The following is a 20,478-nucleotide window of genomic DNA, read 5'->3' as shown; positions in this document are numbered from 1 at the left end:
AGGTGGACTTTTCCCTGAAAGTAATAAAGATGCTTTTAAATAGATCCACTCTGTGTTTTGAGCAGCACACATAAAAATTGCTGGTGAACGCAGCAGGCCAGGCAGCATCCATAGAAAGAGGTACAGTCGACGTTTCGGGCCGAACAAAATTGCAACAGCTAAACAGAAACTAGCTTGGCCAAATTGTTGTGGCAGGGGCTCACATACACGAAGCAAATGCAGATTTAAAGGTGAAACTTGCAGAAAATGCAACAAAGTAGGACACATACATTGCCACAGCTGTGGAAGCCAAGTCTTCATGTATATTTAGGGCAGAGGTTGATAGATCCTTGATCAGGGTATGAGGGATATGGGGAGAAGGCAGATTAGGGCTGAGAAGAAAATTGGATCAGCCACGATGAAGTGGCGGAGAAGACTCAATTCTGCCCCTACATCTTATGGTCTTATACACAGAGCATGTTAGGCAGACAAATAGAAATGGACTGCTCAGGGAAGAGATAAAGCCAAAGAGTCAAGTGGTAGTTTCAAAAAGAGCCCTAATCTGCATGCTGTTGATGAACAATCCGATAATGATGAGAGTGACACAGGATTTTACAGTGCGAAAGTTAACTATAGACAAGCAATATGACATGCCAGAAGTGAACTGCAAATGAGTTAAAATTGTATTGGACACTGGCTCAGCTGTTTTAGTCATTCCACAAATTGAGTTTGAATGGCATTTCAAAGTTACTAAACTAAAGCCTGCAGATATCCAACTAAGAACTGACACTGGAGAAAAGGTAACTCCTATGGGAATGAAATACGACAGCCAACAAGCCACCCTGAGCTTGTATGCTATAAAAACAGGTGAACCAGCATTACAAGGACATGATTGGCTCAGCAACTACAATTTGATTGGAATCTGTCCAACTTTTGCATCCTACACTCCTACAATAAAGCAAACTGAAAGTGAATTGAGGAAGGTACTGGATGATGCCACAACTGCCTCCATACTGAACACCATGCAATGTTGCCCAACAGAGGACAAACAGGGGTTGGTGCCAGCCTCCGTGCCTCTGGTTGCAAAGCATTTTGGACCAAGGAAGGACCATACCGCACAGAGGAATTGTGAAAGTGATGAAAACAGTGGTCCAACTACAACAATTTTTGTAGGCAACATATCGAAGAAAGCTTCTAGGCAGCTAATCAGGCAGTTACTTGTGAAATATGGCTTGGTTTTAAGCCGGAAGAGAGTTGAAGGAGCTTCGGAAAAGTTGCAAGCATTCGGCTGTGGTGAGCACAAAGAACCAGAATCTACTCTGCGTGCATTAAGGTTATTGCATAAACTTCAAGTGAGAGCTAAAATACTGCTTGTAAAAATAGATTCAAAGCCCAACGCCCAACTGGATGAATGGAAGGACAGAAAGAAAGCAGCCTATGGAGATATGAAGTCAGGCAATTTCTCAGATGATATTGTGGTTGAGAAAACCAAGAGGAGAGACCAGGGTGTACAGGGAGCAATAGAAAGATTAATAAGAGAACACTAGTGAACTAAATGGACCTTCCCAAGACCAACATGCACGAACAAGAAGAAAAAGGACGAAAGAGATGGAGAGAAAGAATGTGAATGAGACAAGAGAATGGTGTGAAAAAGTGAACGAACATGTGAAGGAAAAGGAAAGGAATCAAAGTAGATCCAGAGAGAGAGAGAAGGAGAGAATGCATGTCCAGAGCTGTCAGAACCACTTCCTGCAGTCTCAGAGTCAAATCCTGCATCGAGGAGGCCCCAGAACTGAGACTATTTTCACAACCTCACGTCTCACCTGCCAAGCAGAGTGACCGCCCCTCACCCCCCAGTCAGGAAAGATATTATCTCATAAGAGTAGAAATTCTCTACAGCAATTAAATCTTTAGACCTGAATGGGACAACTTACAAATTACTGTGCTGTGGAATTCTGTATATAGAACATAGAATAGTACAGCACAGTACAGGTCCTTCGGCCCACAATGTGGTGCCAACCCTTAAACCCTGCCTCACATAAAACCCCCCTCCTTGAATTCCTCCATATACCTGTCTAGTAGTCTCTTAAATTTCACTAGTGTATCTGCCTCCACCAATGACTCAGGCAGTGCATCCACGCACCAACCACTCTCTGAGTAAAAAACCTTCCGCTAATATCCCCCTTGAACTTCCCACCCCTTACCTTAAAGCCATGTCGTCTTGTATTGAGCAGTGGTGCCCTGGGGAAGAGGCGCCGGCTATCCACTCTATCTATTCCTCTTAATATCTTGTATACCTCTATCATGTCCCTTCTCATCCTCCTTCCCTCCAAAGAATAAAGCCCCAGCTCCCTTAATCTCTGATCGTAATCCATACTCTCTAAACCAGTCAGCATCCTGGTAAATCTCCTCTGTACCCTTTCTAATACTTCCACATCCTTCCTATAGTGAGGCGACCAGAATTGGACACAATATTGCTAGTGTGGCCTCACCAGAGTTTTATAGAGCTGCATCATTACATCACGACTCTTAAACTCTATCCCTCGACTTATGAAAGCTAAGCTCCATAGGCTTTCTTAACTACCCTATCTACCTGTGAGGCAACTTTCAGGGATCTGTGGTCATGTACTCCCAGATCCCTCTACTCCCCCACACTACCAAGTATCCTGCCATTTACTTTGTACTCTGCCTTGGAGTTTGTCCTTCCAAAGTGTACTACCTCACACTTCTCCAGGTTGAACTCCATCTGCCACTTCTCAGCCCACTTCTGCATCCTATCAATGTCTCTCTGCAATCTTCGACAATCCTTTACACTATCTACAAAACCTCCAACCTTTGTGTCATCTGCAAACTTGCCAACACACCCTTCCACCCCCACATCCAGGTTGTAGTTGTATTATATAATATACTGTATATAGTAGTTGTATTATACAATATACTGTTTGTATAATTCAGATCCATTCTCTACTGAGTTTTGGTCTTCATTGCTAAGCAGGAAGGAGTGTGTATATAGTATTCCAATAATATTTGAGTAAATATTATTTGTGTGTGTGTGTGTACGTACATATATAGATTAACAATCCTTATTCGTTTAACTAATTCATTACAGGTTATATGCATAAATACATGAAATGCATCTGTCATCATGCTACATGGTATGTGTGCACCTTGCTTAAAGTAAACTCAAAGTTAGGCCCACATTTCGAACTTGCACGTCTTCCTTTGAAAAAGTTTAATATTCTGAAGTTTCAAAACATATGAGTTTGGAAAATGGCATTCAATAGTTTGAAAAAAGCCTTGTTAAAGAGATAGTTTTCAAGACTTAGAAGGACCGAAGGAAATGGGAAGATGGTGGGACCTTTCAAGACACAACAGAAGAAAAAAATGTGGGGCGAAGAGAAGCATGGATGCACAACATAGACCTCAGTACACTTGCCACCTCACTGTGCCAGAGACCATTTCAATCCTGACAACAGGGGCTGTCTGTGTGGAGTTTGCATGTTCTCACTGTGATGGTTTGGTTTTCGTCTGGGCGCTCCTATTTTCCTCCCAAATCACTAAGATGTGCATATTGGCAGGTTAATTGGTCATCACAGTTGCTCCTAGTATGCAGGTGAGTGGCAGAGTTGGGGCAACGTGAACAGAACAAACAATGGGATTAATAAAGGATTAGTTTAAATGGGTGGTTGATGGTTGGTATGGACTTGGTTAGAAGGTGGCAGGGGTTTTGTTTTTTGTGCTATATCTCTCTACAAATCTATGAGATGAGGCTGAAGATGGTCTGACAGAGAGGATTAAAGTTTGAAGATCAGAACAATTTCAGACTTGTGTTTGTTACTGCCATCTCTCTAGTTTGTTCGGAGATTAAAGAGAATGTATGTGCTGGAATTTTGGGTTAAATAAAAGAACAAAACAACAGCAGGAACATAGCAGAACAAGCAGCATCTGTGTGTGGGTGATGTCTTGACCCAAAACTCTTTTGCCACCCCACATGCTGTTTGACCTGCTCATTTCCCTGGGAAATTTGTTTGATGCTTTCTTTCACTAATAACTACCACTTTCATTTACTTGGCTCATGATCTTCATTTTTTTTTTCCAATTTCACCCACCATAACTATCCTGGACTCAAGTTTGAGCTAGAATTAAGACTTACGATGATATTTAAGTGCAAGAATAAGAATTTTATTTCAAAATTAGTAAGCACCCAGGGTCAACAAAAATAGGTCCGATATCTGAGTGTGAATTATTTTGCAATTATTTAGGCAGCAGAGCCTGCGGAGCATGGACAGGAGTAGGATGGAAAGCAATCCATAAAAGTACTAGAGTTTCTACAATCTGGCAAGGCAGAATTATGAATAAATTGCAAAAACAGCAGTGGAAGGCATGTGGGCTATGTTAGTGGGGAGGTTTAAAAATCCATTTCTGAGGAATTAATATATGATTCAGAATAATTGTCTAATATATCTTAATGAGTATGAATCTAAATTATATTCTTCATATAACAACCCTTAATGTTATTTCTACGTAAAACGGAACACTCTAAATAGAGGGAATTTACTAGAGTATTTTAGTACTTCGCCCTACATGAGTATTGATGAACTTTTTAAATCACAGACTCTTCTGATACTGTCCTCACTTGAGCTTGAGAATACTTAAATTGTTAGCAATTAGGATAGTTTAGTCTTCTCCGGGAAGTTGGACACTACTATTCAAGCTGTCACTTCATGAAAGGTTGAGATAGCAGTAAATTGTCAGAGATGATAAAATTTAGATCTTCTGCTTGTTCAAGAGGATCTGTAAGAACCTATTCTAATATTAAAAGGTAAAGTCCCTTAAAAAAGTGTTCAGCCCCTACAAACCATTTTCACATGTTATTATCTCATTTCTAAACATAAAATATATTGAAGAAGGATTTTTGAGCTAATTGACAAAACATTGTTTCATCATGTCAAATCAAAAGAAATATTCCAAAACCTGTCAACAATTAACAAAAATTAAAAACCTCGATTATGAGAGTGAAAGAGTATTCATCTCCTTTGTAATTACTACACTAACTTTTCTCAGGTGAAATATAAAGTATTACTTTACCAATATGTTGATATCGAAAATTGGAGGATCACCTGTTTTTAATGAATTCAGAAGAATAAATACTCACTTTCTCAGCGAGGTCCAACAGTGTAGTAGATTTCCAACAGAACAAAACAAAATGAAGATAAAAGAGCATTCAAGACGAGTCAGGGAAAGGATAACAGAGAAATACAAAACTGGAGAGGAGTACGAGACCATCTCAAAGGCACTGAACATACATCAGAACTCAGTGCAGGCCATCATGAAAAGGTGGAAAAAATATAAAACCACTGCCACACTGTCTAGTTCAGGGCGGCCCTCTAAACTTAGTCGTCAGTGAAGAATAGCACTTGTAAAAGAGGCTATTGTGATGGCAACAGTCACTTTGAGTGAGCTGCAGAAGTCAGTGGTTCCAACTGGAGATGAAGTTCATGGTTCCACAATTTCCAAACCCTTACACAAAAAAACTATTCATGGAAGAGTGGCAAGGAAGAAACCCTGGCTTAAAACTGCCAGAGCAATCGTGGAGTGGCTTCAGATGAAGAAAATTCATGTCCCTGAGTGGCCCGGTCAGAGTCCTGACCTTAACCCAATTGAACATCCCCTGCAAGACTTCTAAATTGTTGTTCAACTAACCTGGCACAGCTTGAGCAATTTTGCAAGGAGGAATGGGCGAATTTTGTTCCATCACTTTGTGCAAAGTTAATAGAGACTTATCCAAAAAGACTACTGGCTGCAATAGCCGTGAGAGGTGGTTCAACTAAGTACTGAGTAAAGGGGGATGAATATATTTCAAGTGCTGACATGTCAGCTTTTGAATTTTAGTTTTTCATGCTTTGTAATTTTTCCTGCTTTTGGGCTCTACTGTGAAAAAAAAGCAAGTGATTCACAAATAAAAATTCTCAGTTAAAATGATCAAAACCCCTGGCTGTTATACTCATTTATATGAACAAAAGGTTGGGGGGGGGGGGGCGAATACCTTTTCAAGACATTGTATGTATCCATGTACGCTGAACAACATGTATCCTCCATTTAAAACAAAACTGTTTCATTTATCTCACTGCAGAGTAAATTGGCTGCAAATAGCCCACATGAAAGGGACTCCATTGCAAAACTAATACAGGCACTTGTCACTAATAAGTTAGGAAAAGTGCTGTATATCATTCTTTTAGTCTGAGTACACTTAAAGTAAATTGTAATGGTTTTATAATCTATTACTGAACATTAATTTTGGCACATTGAATCATTCTAGAGGAGAGGAAAATACACTCAAAGTAGCACTTAAAATGTTAGTTACACATTTGACATTTGGGAAGTCTGTAGCTGTAGCATAAACATTAAGTCAATGTCATTGAAATTAAGGTCATGTGCTTTTTACCATAATCAGCTTAAATAGCTAATACTTGGCCAAGAGATAGATGGTATGTTAAAAGTAAAATGTAGAGAAGACAAGCTCCATCTGCCTCTATATTTAATTGGAACACATGTGAAAATATTACAAACATGATATTGACTAAGCATAAGGCAGCATCCAGGCAGACAGAAGGCTAGAATCTCATTAATTTGAGACAAACTAATCTGATTCAATACTTAGAGAAAGCAAATCTCTTTTTTATTCCGCTACATCTAAGTGGCTTTCAGAATTTAGGTTAAATAATTATTGGATTAAGACTAGAGGATTAAATATGCTCCGATATTAATACTTACAAACAGTACATTAGTCTTTATTATAAAGAGAAACTTAGTGCCCTGGGCAACACCATGGATTGATAGATTACAACGAGTGAGCCACATTGCATCTGAATTAACTCACATCTTAAATATCATCGGTTTACTAAGATAATACATGTGCTAATTTTACACTGGTATGATCCTGAGCGAAAATAACAGACATGATTATGTGGTATGGCCCTCAGTCATTGCTAGGTGTAGATACAAACACTTTAAAATGTCGAGTCAACCTAATGCTCAAGCTGAGCCAGTAAATCACCCAAATACTTTTAAAAAAACACTACAGGTTGAAATGCTGGCATCAAACCAAACACAGTTATTCTCCAGATGTGAACACTCTGTTGCAGAATTCACAACATCAATTTGTTTGCAATTGTATTGCACTGTTGTATCACTGAAATTACTTTACACTTACACAAGAAATGCAATATAATTGCACTTTAAAATATTAATAGAACATAGAACATAGAATAGTACAGCACAGTATAGGCCCTTCGGCCCACAATATTGTGCTGACCCTTAAACCCTGCCTCCGATATAACCACCCACCTTAAGTTCCTCCATATACATGTCTAGTAGTCTCTTAAATTTCACTAGTGTATCTGCCTCCACCACTGACTCAGGCAGTGCATTCCACGCACCAACCACTCTCTGAGTAAAAAACATTCCTCTAATATCCCCCTTGAACTTCCCACCTCTTACCTTAAAGCCACGTCCTCTTGTATTGAGCAGTGGTGCCCTGGGGAAGAGGCACTGGCTGTCCACTCTATCTATTCCTCTTAATATCTTGTATACCTCTATCATGTCTCCTCTCATCCTCCATCTCTCCAAAGAGTAAAACCCTAGCTCCCCTCATCTCTGATCATAACGCATACTCTCTAAACCAGGCAGCATCCTGGTAAATCTCCTCTGTACCCTTTCCAATGCTTCGACATCCTTCCTATAGTGAGGAGACCAGAACTGGACACAGTACTCCAAGTGTGGCCTAACCAGAGTTTTATAGAGCTGCATCATTACATCGTGACTCTTAAACTCTATCCCTCAACTTATGAAAGCTAACACCCCATCAGCTTTCTTAACTACCCTATCTACCTGTGAGGCCAATTTCATGGATATGAGGACATGTACCCCCAGATCCCTCTGCTCCTCTACACCAGGGGTCCTCAACCTTTTTTGCACTGCAGACCGGTTTCATATTGACAATATTCTTGCGGACCGGCCGACTGGGGGGGGGGGGGGGTGCGAATAGGGTTGCCAACGGACAAGAGTAGCAGTCAAATACGTTGTTTACCCCGAGGGACTACAATGACCATGAAGCCTTGCGCGGGCACCAGTGCGCATGCATGTAGATGCCGATTTTTTCTCTTTAAGGTAAGAGGTGGGAAGTTCAAGGGGGATATTAGAGGAATGTTTTTTACTCAGAGAGTGGTTGGTGCGCGGAATGCACTGCCTAAGTCAGTGGTGGAGGCAGATACACTAGTGAAATTTAAGAGACTACTAGACATGTATATGGAGGAACTTAAGGTGGGTGGTTATATCGGAGGCAGGGTTTAAGGGTCAGCACAATATTGTGGGCCGAAGGGCCTGTACTGTGCTGTACTATTCTATGTTCTATGTATTTTTTCATTTTTGGCGATTCTGTGGGGGAGGGTGTTAATCACAACCGGAATATAGGTGATAAGTGGCTAATGCACTCAATTTCATTTCTAAAAGGGTTTATCTAATGAATTTAATATTAAACACACAGCGCATATTTTCCTCGCATGAATATAGTGATAAGTCAATTATCAGGGGAGGACAGGGGAGCTTGAAGTAAGTGTTGAATGAACTTCCAGTAGAAGTGGTAGAGGCAAGTTCAATATCATTTAAAGAAAAATCGCATAGGTATATGGACAGGAAAGGAATGGAGGGTTATGGGCTGAATGCAGGTCGGTGGGACTAGGTGAGAGTAGCGTTTGGCACGGACTAGAAGGGCAGAGATCGCCTGTTTCCGTGCTGTAATTGTTATATGGTTATATAAGTCAATAGCATCATAATATTTTAAGTAACGTTTGGATATTAAACACACAGCACATATTATTTTCCCCGTATGAACATATAAAATCATTGCAACACACCAATATCGCTGAATCAGTGGGAGACCTGGGCTTGTTTCCTTGCAACAACACGGTCATGGGAGACAGCGATACTCGAAGGGGGTTCCTTGTGTCCAGTATATTCCGCAATTTAGTTTTCGTTGCATTCATTGAAGAGATATGTTGGAAGTGGAAGCAACGTTTTCAGTGCTTTCCTGACTATCTCAGGATATTTAGCCTTGACTTTGATCCAGAGTGCCGGCAGAGATGTTATGTCAAACATACTTTTCAGCCCGTCGTCATTTGCAAGTTCGAGGAGTTGATCTTCTTCCCGTGTTGACATGGATGACGCGCGGGTAATGACCTCGCATGCGTACTGGCTCAACAGTGGGCATGACAGGGAATGAGGAAAGGTGCAGCTGACTCCTATCGCCAAATCATATCCTTTCCTCGTGGCCCGGTAGCGTATGCTGTGCGGCCTGGTACCGGTCCGCGGCCTGGTGGTTGGGGACCACTGCTCTACACTACCAAGTATTCTGCCATTTACTTTGTAATCTGCCTTGGAGTTTATCCTTCCAAAGTGTACCACCTCACACTTCTCCAGGTTGAACTCTATCTGCCACTCCTCAGGCCACTTCTGCATCCTATCAATGTCTCTCTGCAATCTTCAACAATCCTCTACACTATCCACAACACCACCAACCTTTGTGTCATCTGCAAACTTGCCAATCCACCCTTCTACCTCCACATTCATGTTGTTAATAAAAATCACAAAAGGTAGGGGTCCTGGAACCAATCCTTGTGGGACACCACTAGTCATAACCCTCCAATCCATCCATCCATCTCAACCTCTGCTTTCTGCAGGCAAGCCAATTCTGAATCCACCTGACCAAACTTCTCCAGATCCCATGCCTTCTGACTTTCTGAATAAGCCTACTATTTGGAACCTTGTTAAGCTCCTTACTAAAATCAATGTAGATCACATCCACTGCACTACTCTCATCTATATGCCTGGTCACCTCCTCTAAGAACTCTATCAGGCTTGCTTGACACGATCTGCCCTTATCAAAGCCATGCTGACTGTCCCTGATCAGACCATGATTCTCTAAACACCCTTTGATCCTACCTCTAAGAATCTTTTCCAACAGCTTTCCCACCACAGATGTAAGGCTCGCTGGTCTATAATTACCTGGACTATCCCTACTACCTTTTTTGAACAAGGGGACAACATTCGCCTCCCTCCAGTCCTCTGGTACCATTCCCGTGGACAATGAGGATATAAAGATCCTAGCCAGAGGCTCAGCAATCTCTTCCCTCGCCTCGTGGAGCAGCCTGGAGAATATTCCATCAGGCCCCGGGACTTATCCGTCCTAATGTATCTTAAGAACTCCAACACCTCCTCTCCCTTAAAATCAACATGCTCCAGAACATCAACCTCACTCATATTGTCCTCACTGTCATCAAGTTCCTTCTCATTGGTGAATACCAAAGAGAAGTATTCATTGAGGACCTCGCTCACTTCCACAGCCTCCAGGTACATCTTCCCACCCTTATTCTAATCGGTCCTACCTTCACTCCTGTCATCCTTTTGTTCTTCACATAATTGAAGAGTGCCTTGGGGTTTTCTTTTACCCTACTTGCTAAGGCCTTCTCATGCCCCCTTCTTGCTCTCCTCAGCACCTTCTTAAGCTCCTATCTTGCTCCCCTGTATTCCTCAATAGACCCATCTGATCCTTGCTTTCTAAACCTCATGTATGCTGCCTTCTTCAACCTTACTAGATTTTCCACCTCACTTGTCACCCATGGTTCCTTCACCCTACCATTCTTTATCTTCCTCACCGGGACAAATTTATCCCTAACATTCGGCAAGGGATCCCTAAATATCGACCACATGTCCATAGTACATTTCCCTGCAAAAACATTATCCCAATTCACACCTGCAAGTTCTAGCCTTATAGCCTCATAATTTGCCCTTCCCCAATTAAAAATTTTCCTGTCCTCTCTGATTCTACTCTTTTCCATAATAACGCTAAAAGCCAGGGAGCGGTGGTCACCGCTCCCCAGATGCTCACCCACTGAGAGATCTGTGACCTGATCCGGTTCTTTACCTATTACTAGATCTAGTATGGCATTCCCCCTAGTCAGCCTGTCAACATACTGTGACAGGATTCCGTCCTGGACACACTTAACAAACTCTGCCCTGTCTAAACCACTGGAACTAATGAGGTGCCAATCAATATTAGTGAAGTTAAAGTCACCCGTGATAACAACCCTGTTATTTCTGCACCTTTCCAAAATCTGCCTCCCAATCTGCTCCTCAGTATCTCTGCTGCTACCAGGGGGCCTATAAAATACTCTGAACAGAGTAACTGCTCCCTTCCTGTTCCTGACTTCCACCCATACTGACTGAAAAGAGGATCCTGCTACATTACCCATCCTTTCTGTAGCTGTAATAGTATCCCTGACCACTAATGCCAACCCTCCTCCCCTTTTCCCCCCTCTCTATCCCTTTTAAAGCACTGAAATCCAGGAATATTGAGAATCCATTCCTGCCCTGGTGCCAACCAAGTCTCTGTAATGGTCACTACATCATAATTCCACATATGTATCCAAGCTCTCAGTTCATCACTTTTGTTCCTGATGCTTCTTGCATTGAAGTACACTCACTTTAGCCCTTCTACCTTACTACTTTTACACCCTTTGTTCTGCTTCTCTTTCCTCAAAGCCTCTTTATATGTTAGATCTGGCTTTACTCCATGCACTATACTTGCAGTTCTTGCATGACCTTTATCCTCCTCCACCGCACTATCTGCTCTAACACTCTGGTTCCCCTCCCCCTGCAAATCTAGTTTAAATCCCTCGGAGCAGCACTAGCAAACCTTCCCGCAAGGATGTTAATCCTTCTCCAGTTCAGGCACATTTAGGATCACTTAGTCTGTAAAGTAAATAAAGAAAGCTGCAAGCTCTTTAGCAGTATCTATATACTGTTCGGTGTGGCGCGTGGCCAAGTGGTTAGGGTGTTGGGCTCATGATCTGAAGGTTGTGGGTTCGAGTTTCGGCCAAGGCAGTGTGTTGTGCCTTTGAGCAAGGCACTTAACCACACACTGCTCCAGTCCACCCAGCTGAAAATGCTGGGGGTTAACCTCGTGATAGACTGGCGTCCTATCCAGGGGGGAGTCTTGTACTGTCATTACTGTCTCATAATGCCATTAGAATCAAGGTAATCAAGAAACCGGCCTAAGCACCAGCCTGATGGGGCACAAGTCTCGTGACAGACTTTAACTTTAAATATACAGTACTGTTTGCCTTATTAGCAAAGTTTCATTAAAATCTATGAACCATACCTTCTGCCCAACTAATTTATGTTAGGGTTGTACTATTAACTCAAAAGTGATTTGTAAACAAGTATCTAAACTGCTCAGTGAAAAAACATTGCTCATCCCCTCACACTAGGCTGTAATTACCACCGTACCCGCTAAACCATCAGTTTTCTCCTCTTTGGGAAAAGGCTGGAACTAGGCAGCATTAGCAGCTGCCCATTTAAGATTGAGAAGCTTGTAAACCCTTGGAGTTCTCTACCTAAAGAACTATGTGCTGAGTTATAAAGTACATGCAAAGTTGAGACATGATGCTTGGACTATTTGAGATTTCTAGCACTGTGGGAATTTTGCTGAAAAATAAATTGAGCACAAGTGCTAGATTATCTTGCCAAATGATGGAAGGAGCTTCAGGAGTTAGAACCCATTTCTACTGTTTAGACGCAGTGTCAGGGAACACATAGGATATTTTGATCATAAAGCCATTAGAATCAAGGTAATTAAGAAGGATAGGACTGTTTACCAGGTTTAGATTCTAAAGTCAAAGAAGGCCAAGTTTGATTACATATAGATAGGGAAAAGGTTGTTTTGTGGTAAATAGATATTTGGCAAGTGGGAGGCCTTTCGAAGTGAAGTATTGAGAGTACAGAATCAGAGTTGTCCCATTAGAATAAAAGGCAAAGCTAACAGGTTTAGCAAACCTTGGTTATCGAGTAATATTTAAGCCCTGGTAAAGAAAAGGAAGCTCAAATCAGTCACAGGCAGATAGAATCAACTACTAGGGCACTTGAGAAGTATAAGAAACATAAAATAAATCAGGAGTGTTAAAAGAGGCTATGAGGTTGCTCTGGTAAACAAGATGAAGCTGAATCCCAAGAGTTCCTAGAGCAACATTGAGAACGAAGGATAGCAGGAGAGAATTGGAAATCAGCGTAATCATCAATGCATGGAGCTGAAAAAGATGGGGACATCGTAAATGAAATTTTTGCATCTGCATTTGCTTGGGAGACAGTTACAATAATACAGAGGGAAAAAAAAGAGCGGTGTATCCGAATTATGGAAGAGCACGTGCTTGCTGTCTTGTGGAAAGTTAGAGTGGTTAATTCCACAGGGCCAGACATGGTGTACCTTTGGACCTTGGGGAGGCAAGCACAGAGATGATTGTAAGGCATTCTAAGGGGCATGATATACAAGTACAATACCGTGTAGAAGTCTGAGACACCCTAGCTATATATAACTGCCTAAGACTTTTGCATTAGTGCATTACTATATTGCATGAGCACTGTACATTTTACTGCGGTGTATTTTGCATTAGTACCATAGTAATTTTATGTATTCCACTGTACTGCTCCTGCTGCAAAAAGCAAATTTCATAACATATGTGAGGGATGAGCAACCTGATTTTGATATGGATCTTTATTATGGACTGAGAGTGGGAAGGGGGCAGAGAGAGAGGGGAATCATGGTTAGGAAAAGGGGAAAGGAGAGGGAAGGGAGCGGGAAACACTAGAGAGACAGTATGTAGTGCTGAATAAACCAATTGTTTGGAATCAATTACTTTACCTGGTGTCTCATGGCTGGTTGTATCTGCACTTGTGACCCTTCCCCCACACCTACCGCCCCCCGCACTCCATCTTTGTCACCAGTCCCATACCCTTACTGTGGTGCTCCACCCTAGCCATTCCCAATATCCTTTGCTCCTGCTAGATTTACAAACTTGTTTTCCACTCCATGTTGACAAAAACAACACTTTGCAATTCAGGATGAAGTAGTCAATGGATTTGCCATTGGCTGAGTGAGCAAAGCCATAGAGTTGTAATGGATGGTTGCCTTTCTGAAATGAGGTCGGTGACTAGTGGTGTGCCATAGGGCTCTGTACTGGGTCTGTTGCTGCTTATCATCTACATTAAAGAAGTAGATAATGTGGTAAATTAGATTACCATATTTACAATGACACCAAGATTTGGGGCTTTGTGGTGAATGGCGAAGGCTATCAAGGATTGCAAAGTAATATGGACTAGATGAAAAAATGGGCTGAACAATGGCAGATGGGATTCAATGCAAACAAGTGTGTGGTGTTGCACTTTGGGAGAACAGATCAGGGTAAGTCCTGTACAGTGAATGGCCGGGCACTGAGATACGTGGCAGATGACGGGAGCTGGTAATACAGATCCATAATTCCTTGAAAATGGCATCACAAGTAGATAGGGTTGTAAAGTAAGTTTTTAATACATTGGATGTCATAAATCAGGACAGGAGCTGATATGTTATGTTGAAATTGAATAAGATATTGGTGAGGCCATCTTGTGTGCAGTTCTAGTCACCTACTTACAGGAAAGATATCAATGAGCTTGAAAGAGTGCAGAGAAAACTTACACACAGGTTGCTGGGACTTGAGTTACAGGGGAAGTTTGAATAGGTTAGGACTCTTTTCTCTGAAGAATAGGAGACTGTGGGGAGACATTATTGAGTTATACAAAATTCTGGGTGAAACTTCTGGTCAAGATGATGCCAGAGAGGGGTTGGGATTTGTTACTACTGTCACTGTTTTTTTCTGTGATTGAGGGGGTCGGGGTTTGCTATTGTCACTGCTTTTTTTTCTGCAGGGAGGGGGTGGAAATTTGTTGCTATTGTTGCTGCTTTTTTCTGTGGAGGAGGGGTTGAGTGATTTTAGGGTTAGCGCGTTTTGTTTACTTTTTCGTGTGGGGGGATGTGTTTATGTATGGTCCGTCTGTATTTCATGGCTATCTGGAAAAGACAAATATTGGAGTTATATTGTGCATGCATAGTTTGACAATGAAATAAACCTTTGAATGCATGGAGATGCTTTCCCCTCAGGTTGGGTGAGATTAAAGCTAGAGGTCATAGGTTTAAGGTGAACAGTGAAATATTTATAGGGAACGTGGGAAGGAAATACTTCACTCAGAGGGTGGTGCAAGTGTGGAATGAGCTGCCAGTGGAATTGGTAGATGCAAGTTTAACTGAAACTTTTCGATAGGTATGCGGATGAGAGCGGTAGGAAGGGCTCTGGGCCAGATGCAGATAGATGGGTCTCAGCAGAAAATCAGGCCAGCATTGACTAGATGGGTTGAAAGGTCTGTTTCTGTGCTGTATTATTCAATGACTCTATTAATGTTGATTTTGCTAAAATGCCCGGTGATCCTCATTTGCCTTTGTGTACTTTATTTATCTTCACCACAAGCAATAATGAAACATTAACATGAGTGCTAATCCTATCCTACATGAACAAAATTACTTTTTAAATAAAGAAAAATGACATTAAAAATTTGTGCTTTCATTAGAATTACAGGGCAGGAAAAGAGACATTTCATTGTTCTCTGGATGCAATAGAAGATTGATGTGAAAAAGCGGAGCTTTTTTGTGTGGGTCAGGGTTAAAACTAACTTGGTAATGACAAGGGTTGGCTCAAAAGCATTGAATGGTAACAGAGACCAGGATGCTTCTGTGTGCTGTGTACCTGGATATAAGCTAATTCTGTAGGCAAATTAAGTCTTAAAGAGCAAACTGGGACATTCTAGCACTTTGTAAAATAGGCCTTAATGTCCCGCGTACCACCTTTAAAATTTCTAATTGGAATGCTATGACTTCGTGTGATAGGGGAGAGAGCGGAACCAAACAGATTTTAAGAAGGTACACTAGATTAATCACTAATTTGACAACCACTAATTATCATATTAGTCTGAGTCATCTAGATCTAGAAGAACACAGATTTTGAGGTGATTTAATTAAAATATTTTGAATGTATTTCAGATGAGCTATTTATCTAATTCACATTGGCCTTATCAGGGCCATTTACATTTCTGCAGTAATATTTAAGGGGAGAACCTTGTACCTTGGCTAATATACTGACTATTCACTAATTATCACAAAGCTGCTGGAAGGGTAATAATATGCACATTCAGCTGTTAATTTTCTACACCTCAACAATGGCACCATTCCAAGATCAGTTCCTCAACCTTAAGGTGCCTTGGGACAAAATACTTTTTTGATCTAATTTCCTTGGGCTGGACAGGTTGAGGAAAATATCAAGGTCATTGTAATACATATCAAGAGATTTTCATTTACTCTGGAGGGATGTATGCCAGGACCTTGTGTATAGACTACAAATTTTCTGCCAATGATTTAAAAAATTCAGGAAAATTTTCTTGCTGTGTCCATAAATGTGCATGCAAGCACTAAAGTACAATGTCCAGTCGAAGTATAGTTTATGAATGTATGCACATGTAATAATGTATGAAAATGCTATGCACTGATGCAATGAAAAACTTACAGCAGAATCATAGGCATTTGGCATTAAGAACATAATATACATAAGAAAATCATAAATTGATATATATTATACAAAATTCTACAAGAAGGAACACAATTGAATAAAAATGGGAGATTGAATTCGTATCGCATGATCTCCTAAACTCACTTGATCACCTACTGTAAATTCTCTATATTGTTTTTCTTCTGAATTGACTTGGAATTTTTTTAAGGCTTCTATGTATAAGCAGCGTTTCTTGAAAGCATTATCACAGGTAGAAAGGGTGGTGAAGATGGCATTTGGTATGCTAGCCTTCATCAGTCACAACATTGTGTACAAGAGTTGAGAAGTTATGATGCAATTACACAAGATGATGGGGAGGTCACACTTGGAGTATTGTGCAGAGTTTTGGTTGCTCTACTACGGGAAAGATGTTACTACACTAGAACGAATGCAGAAAAGATTTACTGAGATTTTGCTTAGACTAGGAAGCCTAAGTTACAAGGAAAGGTTGCACAGAATTGGACTTTATTCCTTGGACTGAGAGAGGAGCACAGACTGAGTGAAGGAATGTAGCCTTTTTCCCCAGAAAGGAGATGCTAAAACAAAGAGGGCATAGGTCTAAGGTCAGAGGTGAGGGATTTAAAAGAGAGATCAGGGCAGCTTCTTTACACAAATGATTTTCTGGAATGAGGTGGGCACATCAGCAACACTTAAGAGCCATGTAGATAAGTACATGGATAGGAAACACTTAGAGAGCTGTGGGCCATACATGGGCAGATGGGAACAGCTCACTGAGCAGCACAGATGGCCTGGACGAGTTAGGCCAAGGAGTTTGCTTCCATGCTGTTTGACTCTGATTGGAGTTAATTGGTTGTTGGCTAGTAGAAAGAATGTGTGTCAAAGTGTTCAGTTGCATTATTAGTGTACACAACAGTATCTTTATGTGTTTTATATTGTGCTTTTAACCCACTTCAGCTGGAGCTGCTAAAGCAATATGGGCAAATAACATGTAGTCTAACACATCTGCACATGGCCTGCCTGCATCAGCCACAAAGCATCTTTACCTGCTCGGAGGTTTCAGTTTCTTTTTTAGACCAAAGTAGAACTTCAAGGATTTCACAAGTACTTCTCTTTCCGGCTTGTTACTCTGGAAAATTTACACATTTTGATTGATGAGAGAATTGAAAACTCTTTCTTCAGTCAATAAAGTTTTACTGGATCATTTCACTGCCATTCCCAAAGGAATGGACAATCTTGATTTCATTCAAAATTCCAATGCCTGATTGATTGTCAATGTGATATAATTGAGCCAACCTTTCTCTCAAAGCCACTATTTTGTTGCTTGCGTTACAAAAATATCATGAAAACTCATGTATTTCTATATACTTGTTTAAAGTAGAATAACATCATCTGTAATAATGTTGTTTAGTGCAAATGCAAGTTATTGAACCAAAGTTTATCGCAAAACTAGTTTGACTGTATGAATTTTATTTTTATCCAGGTATGAAATTAGATTCTTAAAAGCCTCAAATAAAAAATAACAAATACTGGAGACTCTCAGCAGATCAGGAGGCATCACTGTAAAGTGAAATAGAGTTTCAGAGTGAAGACCCTTTATCAGAAATGGAAAAGAACTTCCAGACTACTATCATGTGCAATTTTGGTTTTAAATTTCCATGGAAGCCATCATCACAACTGAAGTAAAGTCATCAGTAATTGCTTGATAGTAATCCAAATGTGAGCTTAAGTTCAAACCAAAGGCGCCTTAATAATGCAATAATACAATTAACAGTTTTGTATGTACTAATGCTGTATTCAGGGAAAATGAAAAGTTAGCTTTGTGCACTGATGGCTTTCCTCATTTTGCCTTCAGCAAGACATTTTAAAATATGGAAATTACACCAAGTGTGGTAGTGGATTCAAGTGTATATTGATCATATTAATCTTGACCTGCAATGTAGGCTCTTCAGAATTTATGAAGTGCCTCACCAAAGTAACATGCAGAAATGCTGTTGATCCCAGCCATGTTCCACATGTAAATCGTGAGCATTCACTGACTTCAGCAGGGACCTCTGCACGAATACAAGCCTAGAGGACTAGTTCTGCAAATCTAGGGGAAGCAGGTCGATCACCCGACCGATTTTAAAAAATGCACAGAAAAAAACATGAAACGAAAAAAAGCAAAGAAAACAAAAAAAAAGTCGCACAGTTGGAAGTCGGTTTATCTTTGTCACACATACCGAAGTATAATGTAAAACTCTACTTTGCATGCCATCTATACAGATCAATTCACCACCTCAGTACACTGGGGTAATACAAGGGAAAATCGATAACAAAATGTAGATATAGTGGAAACACAATGCAGGGGCAGACTATAAGGTGCAAGGCAATGTCAAGGTGGATTGTGAGGACAAGAGTTAATTTTATAGCACAGGATGACCATTCAATAACTGCATAATAGTGGGATGAAGCTGCCCTTCAGCCTGCTGGTACATTTTTAGGCTTTGTATCTTCGGTCTGATGTAAGGGTGGAGATGAGATGTTCCTCACCCTCACATCAGGTAGCAGATACAAAATGTTCAGAGCTCCAGAGGAGGTTCATGAGAATGATTCCGGGAATGAAAAGATTAACATATGATGAGTCTTTGATGGATCTGGGTGTGTACTCACTGGAACTTAGAAGGATAAGGAGGATCTCATTGAAACTTTTTGAATGTTTAGGGTTAGGGTTAGGCGCTGAAACCCATCAACTACTGAAAGGCCTAGAAAGAGTGGATGTAGAGCAGCTGTTTCCTATCTTGGGGGAGTCTAGGACCATGCGACACAACCATTGAGAACAGAGGTGAGGAGGAATTTCTTTAGGTGCTGAATCTGTGCAATTCAATTCCAAAGATGTCTGTCGAGGCCAAGTCATTGGGTTTATCTATAATGGAGGTTGATAAGTTCTTGATTATTTTGGGTGTCAAATGTTACAGAGACAAGGCAGGAGAATGGTGTTGATAGGGCTAATAGATCAGTCATGACGGAATGACGAAGAGGCTCGAATGGCCCAATTCTGCTCCCAACATCTGGGGTGGAAGGAGCAGAATGTTGGCAGGTTTTCTGAGGCAGTAAGAAGTGCATGGAGGGGAGGCTGGTTTCCCTGATGTGATGCACTCCCTGCAGTTTCTTTCAGTAACACATAGAGCAGTTGCCATATCAAGCTGTGATGCATAACGAGAGGAAGACTTCCATGATCCATTGATAAAAATTGTGTCAAGGGTCGATGGGAACATGCAACATTTCCTCAGTCTCCTGAAGAAGTTGATGTGCTGGTGCATTTGCTTGGCCATTGCATCAACAAGGTTGGACCAGGATAAGATACTGACAATGCTGATATCTAGGAACAAGCACTTAACCATCTTGACCTCAGCACCACCAATGTTAACGTAAGCTTCTGCAGCCTCTTCTTCCTGAAATCAATGATCAGCTATTTTGTTTTGCTGAGAATGATGGAAATACAGCTGCTGTGACACCGTGATACTAGGCTCTGTATCATATTCCTGTATTCCAACTCATCGTTATTTGAGATTTGGCCCACTACATCTGCAAATTTGTACTTGTAGTTAGAGCAGAATCAGTCTATGTGAGTGTACAGGAAATACATTGGGGGCTGTGAACAGAGCCTTGTGGGCACCTGTGTTGAGGATAATTGTGATTATTGGTCAGGACAGACTGTTGGTCAGGAAATCAAGCATCCAGTTGCAATGGGAGGTTTGAGTCCTTTGTAGGACTTTGAAGATGACTTTGCTTGGATTACGGTATTACAGTAAAGGTGGAGCTGTAGCCCGATGTAGTTGTTTTTATTATCCAGATGCTTCAGTGATGAGTGGAGGATCAATGAAGTGAAATCTGCTGTGAACATTTCTCTTCAGAATTGCAGTAGGTTGAGATTGCTTGTGAAGTTGATGTGTACCATGACAAGTCTCTTAAAATACTTCATGGTGGTGGATATCTTGAGTCACTCGACAATCGTCACTGAGGCACATTATCTTAT

The 20,478-nt window shown here is 41.0% G+C and overlaps 1 protein-coding gene across 7 annotated transcripts in view; it reads right to left on the bottom strand.

The window, feature by feature from the left end:
* arap2 (ArfGAP with RhoGAP domain, ankyrin repeat and PH domain 2) overlaps positions 1-20,478 on the bottom strand; it is a 389,695-nt gene that overhangs the window by 42,717 nt on the left and 326,500 nt on the right. For 6 of the 7 annotated variants that reach the window (XM_072252909.1, XM_072252908.1, XM_072252910.1 and 3 more), the window contains one exon: positions 17,507-17,589. The exons of the other annotated variant lie outside the window; for it this stretch is intronic. In XM_072252909.1, the coding sequence (XP_072109010.1) occupies positions 17,507-17,589 (83 nt within the window). The remainder of the gene's footprint in view (positions 1-17,506; positions 17,590-20,478) is intronic. 7 annotated transcript variants of the gene reach the window in all.

This window comes from Mobula birostris, chromosome 3, assembly GCF_030028105.1.
Source record: "Mobula birostris isolate sMobBir1 chromosome 3, sMobBir1.hap1, whole genome shotgun sequence".
NCBI classification, from domain to species: domain Eukaryota; kingdom Metazoa; phylum Chordata; class Chondrichthyes; order Myliobatiformes; family Myliobatidae; genus Mobula; species Mobula birostris.
Note: the sequence above shows the minus strand (reverse complement) of the source record. Positions and strands in the feature narration are given on the sequence as shown.